The following is a 15628-nucleotide window of genomic DNA, read 5'->3' on the forward strand; positions in this document are numbered from 1 at the left end:
GCCCCAGAAATGTTTTCTTTTCCAAACTTTAAAAAAATTTTTTCTTGCCTTATGGCATTAAGACTTCTCACATAGGGTTGAATAAAAGTGGGGAAAAAAGGCATTGTTGCCTTTTTCCCAGTCTTAAGGGAAAGGTGTTCAGTCTTTTACCACTTAGTATGATATTACCAGTTTTTTTTTTTTCATAGATGCCCTTTATTACATTATAGAAATTTGATTACTCATTTTCTAAAGAGTTCTTTTTTTTCCAATTATGGATGGGTAAGAATTTTTTCAAATGCTTTTTCTGCATCTGTTTGTTTTAATTGAGATATAGTTGGTATATAATAATATAATAATTTCAAGTGTGAAACTGATTCAAAATTTTTATATATTATACTCCATTTATACTTATTATGGAATATTGCCTATATTCTCTGTACTGTACAATATATCCTTGTAGCTAATTTATTTTATACATAGTACTTTATGCCTCCTAATTACCTCCCTTTATTTTGCCCCTCCTTCCGTCTCCCTACTGATATTTTCTCTGTCTGTGAGTTTGTTTCTGCTTTGTTAGAGTCATTCATTTGTTTTAGTTTTTAGATTCTGCCTGTAAATGATAACATACAGTATTTGTCTTTCTCTGTCTGACTTATTTCACTAAGCATAATACCCTCCCAGTCCATCCGTGTTGTTACAGATGGCAAATTTTGTTCTTTTTTTATGACTGAGTAGTACTCCATTGTGTGTGTGTGTGTGTGTGTGTGTGTGTGTATACACAGACATCTTCTTTATCCATTCATCTGTTGGTAAGCACTTAGGTTGTTTCCGTATCTTCCTATTATAAGTAGTGCCACTGTGAACATAAGGGTGCATGTATCCTTTTGAATTATAGCTTTCATCTTTTCCAGATATATGCTCAGAAGTGGGATTGCTGATGTGTATGTCTATTTTTAGTTTTTTTTTTAAGAAACCTCCATACTGTTTCCCATAGTGGTTGCACCAACTTATATTTCTAATAACTGTTTACAAGGACTCCCTTTTCTCTACACCCTCTGCAGTGGTTATTTGTAGGCTTTTTGATGATGGCCATTTTGACCAGTGTGAGTGTTTTTTATTTCCTATATGTCATAAATGTGATGGCTTTTGCATCATTGTTAAACTGTACTTAGTCACTTTTTTATATTTATGGATTTTTCTCGCTCATGTTTTAGAAGAATTTTTGCATTTTTTTCATGAGTCTTATTTTTCTTCTCTTGTAAAATCTTTGTCTGGTTTTCTAACAGGGTGATGCTGGCCTTATAAGATGAGTTGAAAAGTGTTTCTCTTTGCTTTATGAGAAAGTTTGTATAAGATTGGTATTATTTTTTACATGCTTAATGAAATTCACCAGTGACGGTCTCTAGACCTGGAGTTTTCTTTATGGAAAGGTTTTTAATTAAAAATTTTAAATTAATTTTAAAGTAAGTATAGAGGTATTCAGAATTCCTAGATCTTCTTACTTCAGTTTTGTCACTTTGTTTCTTTCAAGAAATTTGTCTAAGTTGTCAAATCTACTAGCATAAACTTATTCATAGTAGTCCTTTAATGTGGGATCTGCAGTGATGCCCCCTTTTTCATTCCTGATATTGCTAATTTGTCCTTTTTTTCTCTTTTTTATTTATTTCATCTACCTAGTGGTTTATCAATTTATTGACCTTTTTAAGTAACTTTTTTGTCTTATTAATACTTTTCCATTATTCATGTGTTGCTGTTTCATCAGTACTCACTATTATTTCTTTTCTTCCATTTGCTTTGGGTTTATTTTTTTCCTTTTTGAGGGAGAACATTAAATCATTTATTGTTCATGTCTTAGGTGAAATGATGACACCCAAATTTCACTGCATGGTTTAGAAAAATGTAACTTTGAAAAGAACAGTAGATTTTGTGCTGGATTGGCTGTAAAATAATTTAGACACATGTTAAACTAGAGCGTTTAATCTGGAGAGAAAATTAAAATATAACTTGAAATTTAATGGGGTAAAATGTGTTCCAGCTTAAAACACCAAGAAATAATATCCTCATTCATTGTTTTTAAACTTCTTTTTCCTTTTGTAATATAAGTGTTTATTTCCAAGCATTTGGGGATTTTCCTTTTGGTTTATAACTGATTTCTAATTCAGTTCCATTGTGGGTTAGAAAACATTCTCAAAATGATTTCAATCCTTTTAAATTTATCAGGTCTTATTTTATGGCTCAACATATGGTCTGTTGGTAAATGTTCTATGTGTATTTGAATTATATTGTTGAGAGTAGTATTATAAGTCAAGTTGGTTGATAGTAGTATTCAAGTCTTGTATATATTTACTGATTTTCTGTTTTTCTGTCAATTACTACTGATGAACAGTGATGAAATACTTACTAAAATTGTGGTTTTGTCCATTTGTCATTTTTAGCTCTGACATTTTTGGTTCTTGCATTTTGAAATTCTATCATTAAGTACATAAACATTTAGGATTGTAGTTCTTCTTGATGAATTGACTCTATTATCTTTGAAATGTCTCTCTTTGCTTGTGCTAATTTTCTTGCCCAGGAGTCTGATGTTAATATAGACAATCCAGTGTTCTTATTATAGTGTTCAGTATTTCTGTCTCTACTTTAACTTGATCTATGTCTTTTTATTCAGAGTGCAATTTATAGACGTGTAGAATTAGGTCTTGCTTTTTTATCAAGTTTGATCATCTTTGCCTTTTATTTAAAACTTAGCTTATTTATAAAACATAATTATTGGTATGGTCATATTTAAGTATATCATCTTGTTATTCGTTTTTTGTTTGTCCCATGTGGTTATTTTGTGGTTGCTGTTTTTCTTGTGTCTCTTCTCACTCCCACATCTTTTTTTGCGTTGAGTATTTTTTAGAATTTCATTTAATATTTTTTATTAACTTCTTGGCTATTGCTTGTTTTTCTTTTAGTGGTTGCTTTAGAATTTACACCATACTACTTCAACCTATCCCCTTCAAGTAATGTGCCACTTAATATGTAAAGTAAGAAACTTAGTGTTGTACTTCCATTTTTCTTTCCCTCCTTTGTCTTCTTGTCTTACATTTATTTTGACATTATTTTAAATTCCACAGTACCTTATTGTGTTTACTGTAAATAGTCAATCATTTTTAGAGATTAATAATGGCAAAAATGTGTTTTTCTAAATGGATTTATTTATTTTTGGCTGCGCTGGGTCTTTGCTGCACAAGGGCCCTAGAGCACAGACTCATTAGTTGTGAATCACGGGTCTAGTTGCCCTGTGGCATGTGGAATCTTCCCAGACCAGGGATCAAACCTGTGTCCCCTGCATTGGCAGGCAGATTCTTTACCATTGGACCACCAGGGAAGTCCAATGTGTTTTTTATTTATCTATGTGTAGCATTTTTTGATTCTCATCATTTCTTTGTTTATATCCGGATTTCCATCTGGTATCATTTTTCTTCAATTTGGATAACTTTCTGTAACATTTCTTATGGTGTAAGCAGGTCGAGCTTCATGGGCATGTGATCAGTGTAGTTACACAGGTTCCCACACTTAGAAGGGCTCTGTGGGATTTTATGCTATGCAGCAGCCATCTAGAAATCTGATAAATGTTACCTTTGAATTTGAGTTTTGTAAGTGAAGTCTAATTGGACAATGTAGTGTGCACTAGGGGCTTGGAGTCACACTTCATAAACAGTCTGCCTTCCTGCCATCTTGCTAGTATAGATTCCAGCTGTCTTCTCTCTCTGACTCCCTGGCGTATCTGGCCCTGCCCTCTTGCCCTTTTCTCACCTGTACCCTCTGACGACTGCCACCCTGTACTCTCAGCAGACGCTTGGGTGTTTGAGGGTTGAAATTGGATGTATAAATGGCTGTCCCACCCCATACTGACAGCACCATGATGTATCTGGCGAGCCACCAAACAGAGGTGTTGCTTTTGCAGGGGCAAGTCTATTGCCCACCGCCATCCAGAAATCAAATGTGGTCTGGTAGAGGTTTAAAGACTGTCTGGGGTTACCTGTCTGTCATGAGTTAAAGAGGCAGGCCTGTGAAATGGGGAGACACCTGACTGTACTCGCCCAGACTTTGCCTCAGCTAGAGCGTGGCCTCTTGGTTTGGTGGGTAGCAGGCAGGGGATTCCAGCAGCCATTAGGCCCAGGTTAGCATGTGCACACCCCACATCACAGGACTGGGCTCCCAGGTTCTTGTGAGGATCTGCACTCGCCTCCCAAGTATCCCTAGGCTTGAGAGCATTCTCTTGACTAGATCCCATGCCTGAGGGGACCTTCTCATCCTCCTTCCAACCTTCCTGAATCTGGCTACATTTGTCTCTTGTGGCTAGCTGGAGTAGCCCATCAGGACAGGCCACAAAATAGGAATTGTTTACATTCACTGATTCTGCATTCAAGTTACATGCTTTGATATTTGCATTTAAAATGGTGTTCTATAATATATAGATGAATGGTAAAAGCTTGCAAATGATTTAAATTAAAAAAATTTTTTACAGAAAACATTAAGTAATCAATTTAAAACTGAGACAAGTTGAAAGGGAGACTTGCAGGAAAAAGGAAGAAGTTTTGTATATACCTTTAAAGCACTTTGAATAAGGGGCCTCACATTTTCATCTTGTCCTGGGGCCGACAAATTATGTCACTGGCCCTGAGTACAGATCAGCAGTGACAAATTCACAAGTCTTGAAGGATTTGTCTAGAATTCTAGATTCACAGTTTTTTTTTCCCCCCTTAGCATTTAAAATTTTTTGGGGGTGGGGGTGCGTCGCATGCCTGTGGGATATTAGTTTCCTGACCAGAGATTGTACAAGAAACTCAGGTTCAATCTCTGGGTCAGAAAGATCCCCTGGAGTAGGAAATGGCAACCCATTCCAGTATTCTTGCCTAGAAAATTCCATGGACAGAGGAGCTGGCGTGCTGCAGTCCGTGGGGTCGCAGAAGAGTCAGACACGACTGAGCAACTGAGCACGCAGGACAGGACCGGACCAGGGACTGAGCCCAGGCTGTGGCAGTGAAGTCGGCAAGTCCTAACCTCTGGACTTCTGTGAAAGTCCCTAAATATTTTCCATTGTTTTCTTTAAAAAAAATTTTTTTTTTAATTTATCTGTTTGGCTGCACCAGGTCTTAGTTGCGGCATGCAGGATCTTCGATCTTCCTTGTGGCATGCAGGATCTTTAGATGAAGCATGTGAACTCTTAGTCATAGTATGTGGGATCTAGTTCCTTGACCATGGATCAAACCAAGCCCCCCTGCATTGGGAGTTTGGAGTCTTAGCCACTGGACTTACCAGGGAAATCCCTCCATTGTTTTCTGATACACCCTGTTGTTCCTGTGTGTAAGATATATCCTTTCCTTTGGCTCTTAAGAATTTTCTATCATCAGTTTTCAGCAGCTTGATTATGGTTTGCCTTAGTAGGGCGTTCCTTATATTTATCCTGTTGGCACTTTTTGAGCCTCTTGGCTCTATGGGATAAGAGTGTTCATCAAATTTAGAAAAATTTCAGCTGTTATTTCTTGAAATATTTGTCCCCTGACTCCCACCCCCTCATTTCTAGTAGACTTTTTTTTAACCTTTCCTGCTCTCTGTGCTTCAGTTTTTGTTTTAGTTTTTGAGTTTCTATTACTACTTACTCAACTTCACTGGTCATTTCCCCTACAGTATATAAATCTGCTGTTCAAATAACCCAGCAAACTTTTCATTTCAGATGAAGTGTTTTTAAGCTTCAGAAGTTAATCTCTTTGTTTTCTTTTTTATATCTTCCGTTTCTCTACTCATTATGTTCATATTTTTCTTTAACTTTATGAATATATTTAAAATATTTGACTTAAAACCTTTCTCTGCCAACTCTATCATGTCTGTCACTTTTGGTTCTGTTCCTATTAACTGATTTTTCTCCTGATTATGAGTCTCATTTTCACGCTTCTTTACATGTTTAGTAATTTTGATTGGATGCTGGATATTGTAAATGTTACATTGCAGCACGTCTAGATTTTGGTGTCATGTAAAAATTATTGACTTTTGTTTATGGGGGTATTTAAATTACTTCTGAGTCAACTTGATCCTTTTAAGGCTTTTTTAAAGCTTTTCTGTGGTGGCTGCAAAGCATCCTTCACTCTAGGGTTGATGTAGTCCATCTGGGAAGCTATGACCTCCTACTGTCTCTACTGAATTACTGGCTATTTGACAAGGCCTCCCTCGTGTAGATCATTGGAAGTTGAACATTGCCCAGACCTTTGTTAACTCTGGGTAGTAGTCAGCTTACTGGGTAATTAGCTGTTCTTTCCGAGTAATTTGTTGTCCAGCCTTGTGCAGTGTTACCCTGCACATTACCCTGTACATATTCAGCCCACGACTCAAGTAGATCCTCAGATTTCTGGAGCTTTTCCTCTGTGCTACTCCCTCCTCTCTGATACTGTACCCTGAAGGTTCCGTTTGCCTCTGCGCCTCCACACGCTGGTCTCTTTTTCCTTGGTTGGGCATGATTACCATGTTCTATGCTGTTTTTTGAAAAGAACCTCGAAGGTGAAAACTGGGCCATTGTGTCCACTTCATTTGTTTTTCTTTTTCAAGAATCAGAGTTCTTTGCTGTTATCCAATATTTGAAAGCATTTATTTATTGACCAGTTTTATTGTTATCTATGTTGAGAAGGCAAGTCTAGTCCAATTATTATGTCATACCAAAAGTGGGAGTCTTCTTGGTCCCTTTCATCAATGTTTCTGATTGAGGTAAAATTCACATAACAAAAAATTAACCATTTAAAAATATACTCTTAGGGACTTCCCTGCCAGTCCAGTAGTCAAGATTCCACACTCCCGATGCAGGGAGCACTGCTTTGAACCCTGATTGGGGAACTAATATCCTGCATACCACCTAGTGTAGCCAGAAATAAAAGTATGCCCTTTTATCAATTTTAAAATCAACTTTGAGAATGTAAAGAAACTGCTTGAAATGCAGGAGACCTGAGTTTGATCCCTTGGTCAGGAAGATCCCCTGGAGAAGGGAATAGCTACCCACTCCAGTATTCTTGCCTGGAGAATTCCATGGCCAGAGGAGCCTGGCGGGCTACAGTTGCAGGCTAGGAGAGCCACGGGAGAGGAAGGGGTGGGTAGCAAAGCAACTCAGTTTAATTAGGCTAAAAAGGACCATCAGATGTGAGATGCCTGTACGGAAAAAACGGCAACTCTTGGTTTGGTGATTCTTATTTTTTGGATAGGACAAAATCACAGTTTATATATAAGATTAGCAAGTCACATTCAAAAAAATTTAATTTGGCAAAAATTAGAGCTTGCATTGATGTATAAAGATAGATTCTCTATAATATCAATGAAGGCATCAATCTAATTAGAATGCATTAAAAATTTTTGGCTTTGAAATAGTTTGTCAATTTTAAAAAGTTGCCATGTATTAATACATACATTTAGGAGAAAGTAGTATTTCTCCGCACGCTGCCTACCAATTAATACATTAGGAGTTCCATGGTGCTATGCTGCTCTGTTGCCCCTGAAACACCATGAACACACATCATTTATATTTGTATATGGATTCCATAGACAACAAATTCCATTTGTTGCCAGTACTTTTCGAGTTAAACATTTTTTTTTTTTTTAGCCCAACCAGTTTTCATCTTTTTCTTCTCAGTTTGACCCATTCATACTTAAAACACATTAACAAGGGAAGAGTAATGAAAAAGTTAACAAGAAGTATCAAAACCTCAACTAGTCTCACAGTAAAGAGAAAAAAATTCCTATTTTGTCTGTAGTGAAGAAAACCTGAGTCTCAAAGACACCTTTAAAAAGCCTTAGGAATCCTCTGTAAACACCAGAAAGTAGGAGAGGATTTTCAGAGTTTTAATAATGAGCAGTAGAAGCTGATTTGAGGTTCAGAGTCTAAGCTTTCATCTTTTGTCAAGAGTTCTTGTCAAGAGTTCTGCACAACAGCTTTTATATTTAGGTGCTATGTTTTGGTTTTTTTTTTCACTCATGTGAGTTTAATTTCTTAAGATTTTTAAACATCTTTTTCTTTGCATCAGACCCTAATCAAAGTTTACTTGCTAGCAGAGTTGGTTTTTCTACAAACTTGAAGAAATAGTTTAAATTGATAGAAGTCCTGATTAGCAGTTGCTCTGCCTACAATAAATTGTGTATGTGTGTGTCATATATGTATCGGTTTGGTCAGGGACACTGACAGAGCTGGGCCAAGACTTTTTCCTGCCTGTTAATCAAGGCCACACAGACAAAGCTCAAGGAAGGATGACCCCTGCCTCAGGAAGTATTGAATCAGTTGCTATTTTTAACCAGTATACAGTAGAACTTGAGACCAGATCCTTACTCAGTTACTAGGAAAAGTTCTCTGCCAAACTTTACATTTGAGGAAACAGTTAATGGGCCTAAATGAGCGAAGCCTCTGCATGAAAGGAAGGGATGTGACAGTGGCTGTAAGTATTTTTGCTGATATGGGTCAAGGATGTGGTGGCAGAGATGTGGAAAGTTCAGTTAGTGATGAAATAAGTAATTACATTTCAAAGTAACTGGTAGTTGATGGCACCTTTTAGCTCTGTGTATATGGAATTCTTCCCTGGTGGTAAAGAACCTGCCTGCCAATGCAAGAGATGTGGGTTTGAATCCTGGGTCAGAAAGATCCCCTGGAGAAGGAAATGGCAATCCACTCCAGTATTCTTGCCTGGGAAATTCTATGGACAGAGGAGCCTGGCGGGATGCAGTCTATGGGGTGGCAGAGTTGGACATGACTTAGCAACTAAAAAACAAAACAATATGAAATTCTGGGCTGCTAATAGCAAGGTTGAAATAAGGGTATGTGATGAACTAATATTATCTGTCAACATAGGACTAGAAAAGGAAATCAGCTATTGGTGTGTTTCCAGACTAATTGACTCTTCCTCTGAAATTATACATGAACTATTGGTATTTGAGATGTATTTCTGATAGTACTCTGTTGCTCCTGTTTCATTAAGTGAAAGTTTCATAAATAATTGATTTATGGGGATTTTCCTGGTGGTCTTGTGGTTAAAAATTCAATGCAGGGGATGCAAGTTCAATCTCTGGTCAGGGAACTAAGGTCCCACATACCACAGGGCAGCTAAGCCTTCATGACCCAATATGCAGCCAAATCAATCAGTCAATAAATATTAAAGTTTCTTTTAAAAAAAGAATTGATTTATTACAAAATAATGTTGTATACTACTATTATAATCTCTTATAAAACCTCATTCTATTTAATATTAGGAAATATGCAGAACATGAAAGCAGGTAGTTTGAGAAATACCATAAATAATATTTTCTCTGTAATATTATGCCACTATCTTAGGAATGCCTTAATGAAGTTGAATTACTTAATGGATGACAGGTACATCTTTACATATGAAATATAAGTGAGTTATTTAGGGATAGGTGGGCAGTGTTTTAGTGGAATTTAAATTAGGAAATTATAAAACTGTGTTAACATATTCATCTCATTTTAATAGGATTATTCAAAATAGAGCTGTAGCCATTTTCAACAAGGATCGATGATAAGAATTTTTCTTTTTAAAAAAAGATTTTCAAGTTAAAGATGAAAGGAAAATACTGGAATGTTTTGGATTCTAACTCCTGAGATAATGAATATAGTTTTTCACAGTGACTTCTGATGGAACCTTAGTAAAATTCATTGTTTGTCATGCACCCAACTGCAAACATGGATGTTGGCTTTTCTCGTTCTGCTGTTCATACACTGTCAAGAAGCCACTGCAAAAACATCAAGCAAAAAATTTCCCAGTGGGAAGGAAGAGCTAATGGTATATCTAACCCAGATAAGTGGCATCCAAAGGACTTTGGAGTGAGATATAATAACTGTAATCAAGAGATTCTTAAGAAAACGCCTATTACTGAGGGAAAGAGCAAAAAGTTGGATGTAACCAACACTCAAAATATTGTTCAAAGTATTAATGAAGATGTCAAAAGCCACAATCAAAGTGAGGATGAAAGTGGAAAACCTGAATATAATGATACACGCTTATTTAAAAATGAATCAGAACCCAACTGGGTGTGTTCTCGGGTCAAACAAATTGAAAACTGGAAACAAGTTTTAGATCCAGAGACTTCATTACCTCCGGGAAATTTCTATACCTCACAAATATTGTGGAAGAAAATAGAAGCACTTTCCCCAGATAAAGTCTTAAATTTGGCTTTAGAGCATTGTGGCTCTTCAGAAAAAGAACTGAATTTCAGAGTTCTGAATAGTTCATATGGAGTAACGAAGAGCTTAGAAAACATTTACTCTGAGCCTGAGGGACAAGAATGTGGACCTTCTATAAATCCTTTGCCAAAACCTCGTAGGACATTCAGATATTTATCTGAATCTGGCGTTATGCCATATAAAGAAAGAAACTGTGACGAAAAATACTGTGAAAATAATTCTTGTGCAGAGTCTTCTTTGGCCTCTTCTCAGGAACCTGAACCAAAGAAATATGGTGGAAAAATCAGAGGGAGATCTAAAAGGTATGTTTTTATTTGAAAGGTAATGACTTTCAGTATTCTCCTTTGAGAACCATTGAGCTTTTTCCTTTTCAAACCAATTTCCATTTCCATGTGTGGGTTACACCTCTAATTTGATATACAGATGTTGATTGACCCAAGGGGGAAATACCTACAAGAGTATTAGGAGTACAGGTAATATCTAAGACAATCTTCTGACACAACCATAGAAAAACTTATATTTTTTAATTAAAAATGTTTATTGAAATATAATTGACATATAACATATGAGTTTCAGGTGTGCAGCATAGCAATTTGATATTCATATGTATTGTGAAATGATCACCACAATAAAGCTAGTTAATAACATAATAGTGTATATTTGAAAGTTGCTAAGAGATGTTAAGAGTTCTCATCACAAGGAAAAAAAAGTAATTACGGTGCTGAGATAGTTTAATGATCATATCAAGTAATATTCATAAAATGTATGTACCTGGAAGACAGTGGATCTACATGTTAGCCACGTTATTTTTTAAAAACTTTTTATTTTGTATTGGAGTGTAGCCGATTAACAATGTTATATTAGTTTCAGGTGGACAGCAAAGAACTTAATACATATACATGCGTCCCTTCTCCCCAAACTCCCCTCCCAGCCAGGTTGCCACATTACATTGAGCAGAGTCCCCTGTGCTATACAGTAGGTCCTTGTTGGTTATCCATTTTAATCATAGCAGTGTATACATGTCGACCCCAAGCTCCCTAACTGTTCATTTCCCTCATCCTCCCCCTGGCAACCGTAAGTTCATTCTAAGTCTATGCGTCTGTTTCTGAAAAACTTCCATTTTCTATCTTTAAAAATACATAGGGAAGCTAGTACGTTCTTCTATTTCATTTAGGGCATGCTGGCTGTAGTCTCACTTTTTATTAGAGAGTAAATTTAGTAAAGTACACAAAGAAGAACATGAATGTAATTGGCTGTGTGCATGGTAAGTTGTTGCTTCAGTCGTGTCTGATTCTTTGCAACCCATGGGCTGTAGCCAGCCAGGCTCCTCTGTCCATGGGATTCTAGAAACAAGAATACTGGAGTGGGTTGCCATGCCTTCCTCCAAGGGATATTCCCGACCCAGGGATTGAACCCAGTCTCTTGTCTCCTGCATCAGCAGATGGGTTCTTTACCAGTGGCACCACCTGGGAAGCCCATGCAGTTGGCTAAAAACATTCAGTTTTCTCATGGTTCATATAAGGCTCCAGCCTAATTTATTATTTTTAGGTATATGATAAAAACATCTTTGTAATTTTTCACACAAGTCCTTTACTTATTAATTTTTGTCATGCCATAGTTTTAAAAGATACAACCTTAAAGTATATCTCCTTTCTTAAGGAAATCCTTTGAGTTTGAGGACATTCAGCACTTTCGAAATCGGAACTCACGGAAGATTCATGAAGAACTTGGAAGAAATTCTGGCTCAGCACTTTATTACACACAGTCTGAGGACAATATCTATGAGGATATCATATGTAGGTGTTCACAAACTGCAATTCAATTTAATGAGTATGTAGTTGGGGCAGCCCTTAAGTAGAGTGTGGTATTTTCTTTTACAATCGAGCATGTCTTGCTGTAGATTTTCCTTTTTAATATTGAAAACTTTGTTGTATAAGTTCCTTTATTCTCGAATGGATTTTACATCTAGTTTACTGGACTCTTCAGTTCAAAAGTAGACTTTTGCAGTGTGGTACCTTACGAATTCTTTTAGATTGTCTAGACGTCTGAGTGGTTTGTAAGTGTAAAGTACCACTGATTTTAAGTCCTATATCCCTAAAGCAATGTAGAGTAGAGAGCTGAACCAGTCAGTTTTTTCTTTTCCTTTTATGTGTAGTCACTTTGTTCTCATGTAATTATGTTCCTCTAAACTTTCTTATTTTCCTTTTTTTTTTTTTTTCAAGATCCCACCAAAGAAAATCCATATGAAGACATTCCAGTGCAGCCTTTGCCCTTGTGGAGATCCCCTTCAGCATGGAAGCTCCCACCCCCTAAAAGTACTTTCAGAACACCCAAGGTATAACCAGAGAATTAATATAAGAAAACATTAGAATCTTATTTATGATCCCTACAAAAAAAGGTTAAAATGGTTTAGTTAGGGCCGAAACTGAGAGGCACTGAAATATGGGTTTATTGTTCTTTGTTTTGGGGGAAGCAGCACAAAACTATCTTTTAAATTTGGTTTTGGGAGGGGGTGGTTTGTTTGCTTTTTAGCACTTCAGAAAACTTGAATGTAAACACCTTTGGACAAGCCATAAACCTTTCAGTTCACTCTAGTTACCACAGGTCTGTAATAGGTTTGCATCACCTGTGGCCTAAATTACCTGTCTGGTTCCTGAGAGCACTCACCACCCCCAAAAGCAAAGGCTGCCTTGACCTAATGAGGACTCTGAACTGTTGTTCTCTGTAAATTCAGTTACATTGTTGTAGAAGAACTTTGGATTAGAATCCTGAGAAATTTCTTTACAGTGGAAAAGAAAGTATGGTATCCTCACTTGGTGGTGGTGGTAGTTGGTGATTTAGTCACTAAGTCGTGTCCGACTCTTTTTTTGTGACCCCATGGACTGTAGCCTGCCAGGCTCCTCTGTCCATGGGATTCTCCAGGCAAGAATACTGGAGTGGGTTGCCATTTCCTTCTCCAGGGGATCTTCCTGACCCAGGAATTGAACCTGGGTCTCCTGCATTGCAGGCAGATTCCTCACTTGAGATGATTTTAAAGGAAAGATAAATATTTGGGAGAGGATAGCTTTGACTTTGAGAACATAGGCATTACCTAGATGATCTTACCCTTACCAATACCTTTTCTTTTTTAGCTTCCTCCCAAACCTCATTTCCTTCACCGGAAGACTATGGAACTAAAGAACTCACAAGCTTATATAAGGTCAAAGCTCACAAAGGATACTACATTGCCAGTCACGTTAACTGAATGGAAGCTTTTCCGAGCTGGAGAAGTTGCAAACAGGAAAAGGAAAAATCTTCCAAGGGTAAGAACTCCAGTATTTTCATTCTTTGACTCTTATTTCAGCATTTCCACAAATGAGAATAAATAAACTTCAGACTGAAATGAATAGCAGGTTAAAACTGACCTACTGGAATTAGAAGATTTGGAAAGCAGACTTAAGTTTTAAGTTTTGCTCATGCAAGAAAAATGCATGAATGGCTTTTGCCAAGGTTTTTGTGTGTATGTGTGTGGATTTGTGAAATTGATTTTAGGTGAGTGAGTGAGTGAAAGTCATTCAGTCTTGTCCAACTCTTTGTGACCCCATGGACTGTAGCTGCCAGGCTCCTCTGTCCATGGACTTCTCCAGGCAAGAATACTGGAGTGGGTTGCCATTCCCTTCTCCAAGGGATCTGATAACCCAGGAATCAAACCCTCCTCTCCTGCATTGCAGGCAGACTCTGTACCACATGAGCCACCAGGGAAGCCCTTCGAGGGCTTCCTCTTGCTAATCTTTGTCGTTGTTCAGTCGCTCCGTCATCTCCAACTCCGAGACCCCAGGGGCTACAGCACGCTGGGCTCCTCTGCCCTCTGCTGTCTCCTGGAGCTTGCTCACATTCGTGTCCACTGAGTCAGTGATGCTGTCTAACCATTTCATCCCCTGCTTCCCCTTCTGCTTTTGGTTTCAATCCTTCCCAGCTTTGGGGTCTTTTCCAGTGAGGTAGCTCTTCACATCAGGTGGCCAATATATTGGACCTTCGCTTTAGCATCAGTCCTTCCAAAGAATATTCAGGACTGATTTCCTTTAGGATTGACTGGTTGGATCTCCTTGCTGTCCAAGGGACTCTCAAGAGTCTTCTCCAGCACCACAGTTTGAAAGCATCAATTCTTCGGCACTCAGCCTTCTTTATGGTCCAGCTCTCACATCCATACATGACTACTGAAAAATCACAGCTTTGACTGTATGGACCTTTGTCAGCAAAGTGATGTTTCTGCTTTTTAATACACTGTCTAGGTTTGTCATAGCTTATCCTCTGCAAGGAGCAAGCGTCTTTTAATTTCATGGCTGTAGTCACCTTCTGCAGTGATTTTGGAGCCCAAGAAAATAAAATCTGTCACTGCTTCCATTTTTCCCTCTTCTATTTGCTATGAAGTGATGGAATGGGATGCCATGTTCTTAATTTTTAAAATGTTGAGTTTTAAGCTAGCTTTTTCACTCTTCTTTCACCTTCATCAAGAGGCTTTTTAGTTCCTCTTGACTTTCTGCCATTAGAGTGGTATCATCTGCATATCTGGGGTTGTTGATATTTCTCCCAGCAATCTTGATTCCAGCTTGTGATTCATTCAGCCCCATTTCACATGATGTACTCTGCATGTAGACTTCCCTAGCAGCTCAGCTGGTAAAGAATCCACCTGCAGTGCAGGAGACCTGGGTTCAGTCCCTGGGTTGGGAAGATCCCCTGGAGGAGGGCATGGCAACCCACTCCAGTATTCTTGCCTGGAGAATCCCCATGGACAGAGGAGCCTGGTGGGCTACAGTCCATAGGGTCGCAAAGAGTCAGACACAACTGAGCGACTAAGCACAGCACACAGCACTCTGCATATAAGTTAAATAAGCAGGGTGGCAGTTTACAGTCTTTTCATGCTGTCCCAATTTTGAACCAGTTGTTCCGTGAGAGGTTGTACTGTTGCTTCTTGACCTGCATACAGGTTTCTCAGGAGACAGATAAGGTAGTCTGGTATTCCCATCTCTTTAAGAATTTTCCAGTTTGTTGTGATCCACACAGTCAAAGGCTTTCGTGTAGTCAATGAAGCAGAAGTAGATGATTTTTCTAGAACTCCTTTGCTTTCTCCATGATCCAATGAATGTTGGCAGTTTGATCTCTGGTTCATTCCTCTGCCTTTTCAAAACCCAACTTGTACATCTGGAAGTTCTCAGTTCATGTACTGCTGAAGCCTAGCTTGAAGGATTTTGAGCATAACCTTGCTAGCATGTGAAATGAACACAATTGTATGGTAGTTTGAACATTCTTTGGCACTGCCTTTCTTTGGGATTGAAATGAAAACTGACCTTTTCCAGTTACCTTAGTTCTCATTAAAATCAGCTGCCCATGTTAAGGAAGCACTCGAATCTCATGTAAAAGAGCCTTCTATTAGGCTGGCTTCAGTGATTGTCACTC

The 15628-nt window shown here is 37.9% G+C and overlaps 1 protein-coding gene across 2 annotated transcripts in view; it reads left to right on the plus strand.

The window, feature by feature from the left end:
* DENND2C (DENN domain containing 2C) overlaps positions 1-15628 on the plus strand; it is an 88624-nt gene that overhangs the window by 38451 nt on the left and 34545 nt on the right. For both annotated transcript variants that reach the window (XM_020875855.2, XM_020875857.2), the window contains exons 2-5: positions 9483-10494; positions 11852-11988; positions 12415-12527; positions 13324-13494. In XM_020875855.2, coding sequence (XP_020731514.2) covers positions 9674-10494; positions 11852-11988; positions 12415-12527; positions 13324-13494 — 1242 coding nt within the window. In that variant the 5' untranslated portion in view covers positions 9483-9673. The remainder of the gene's footprint in view (positions 1-9482; positions 10495-11851; positions 11989-12414; positions 12528-13323; positions 13495-15628) is intronic.

The sequence above is a fragment of the Odocoileus virginianus genome, unplaced genomic scaffold, assembly GCF_023699985.2.
Source record: "Odocoileus virginianus isolate 20LAN1187 ecotype Illinois unplaced genomic scaffold, Ovbor_1.2 Unplaced_Contig_8, whole genome shotgun sequence".
Lineage (NCBI taxonomy): Eukaryota > Metazoa > Chordata > Mammalia > Artiodactyla > Cervidae > Odocoileus > Odocoileus virginianus.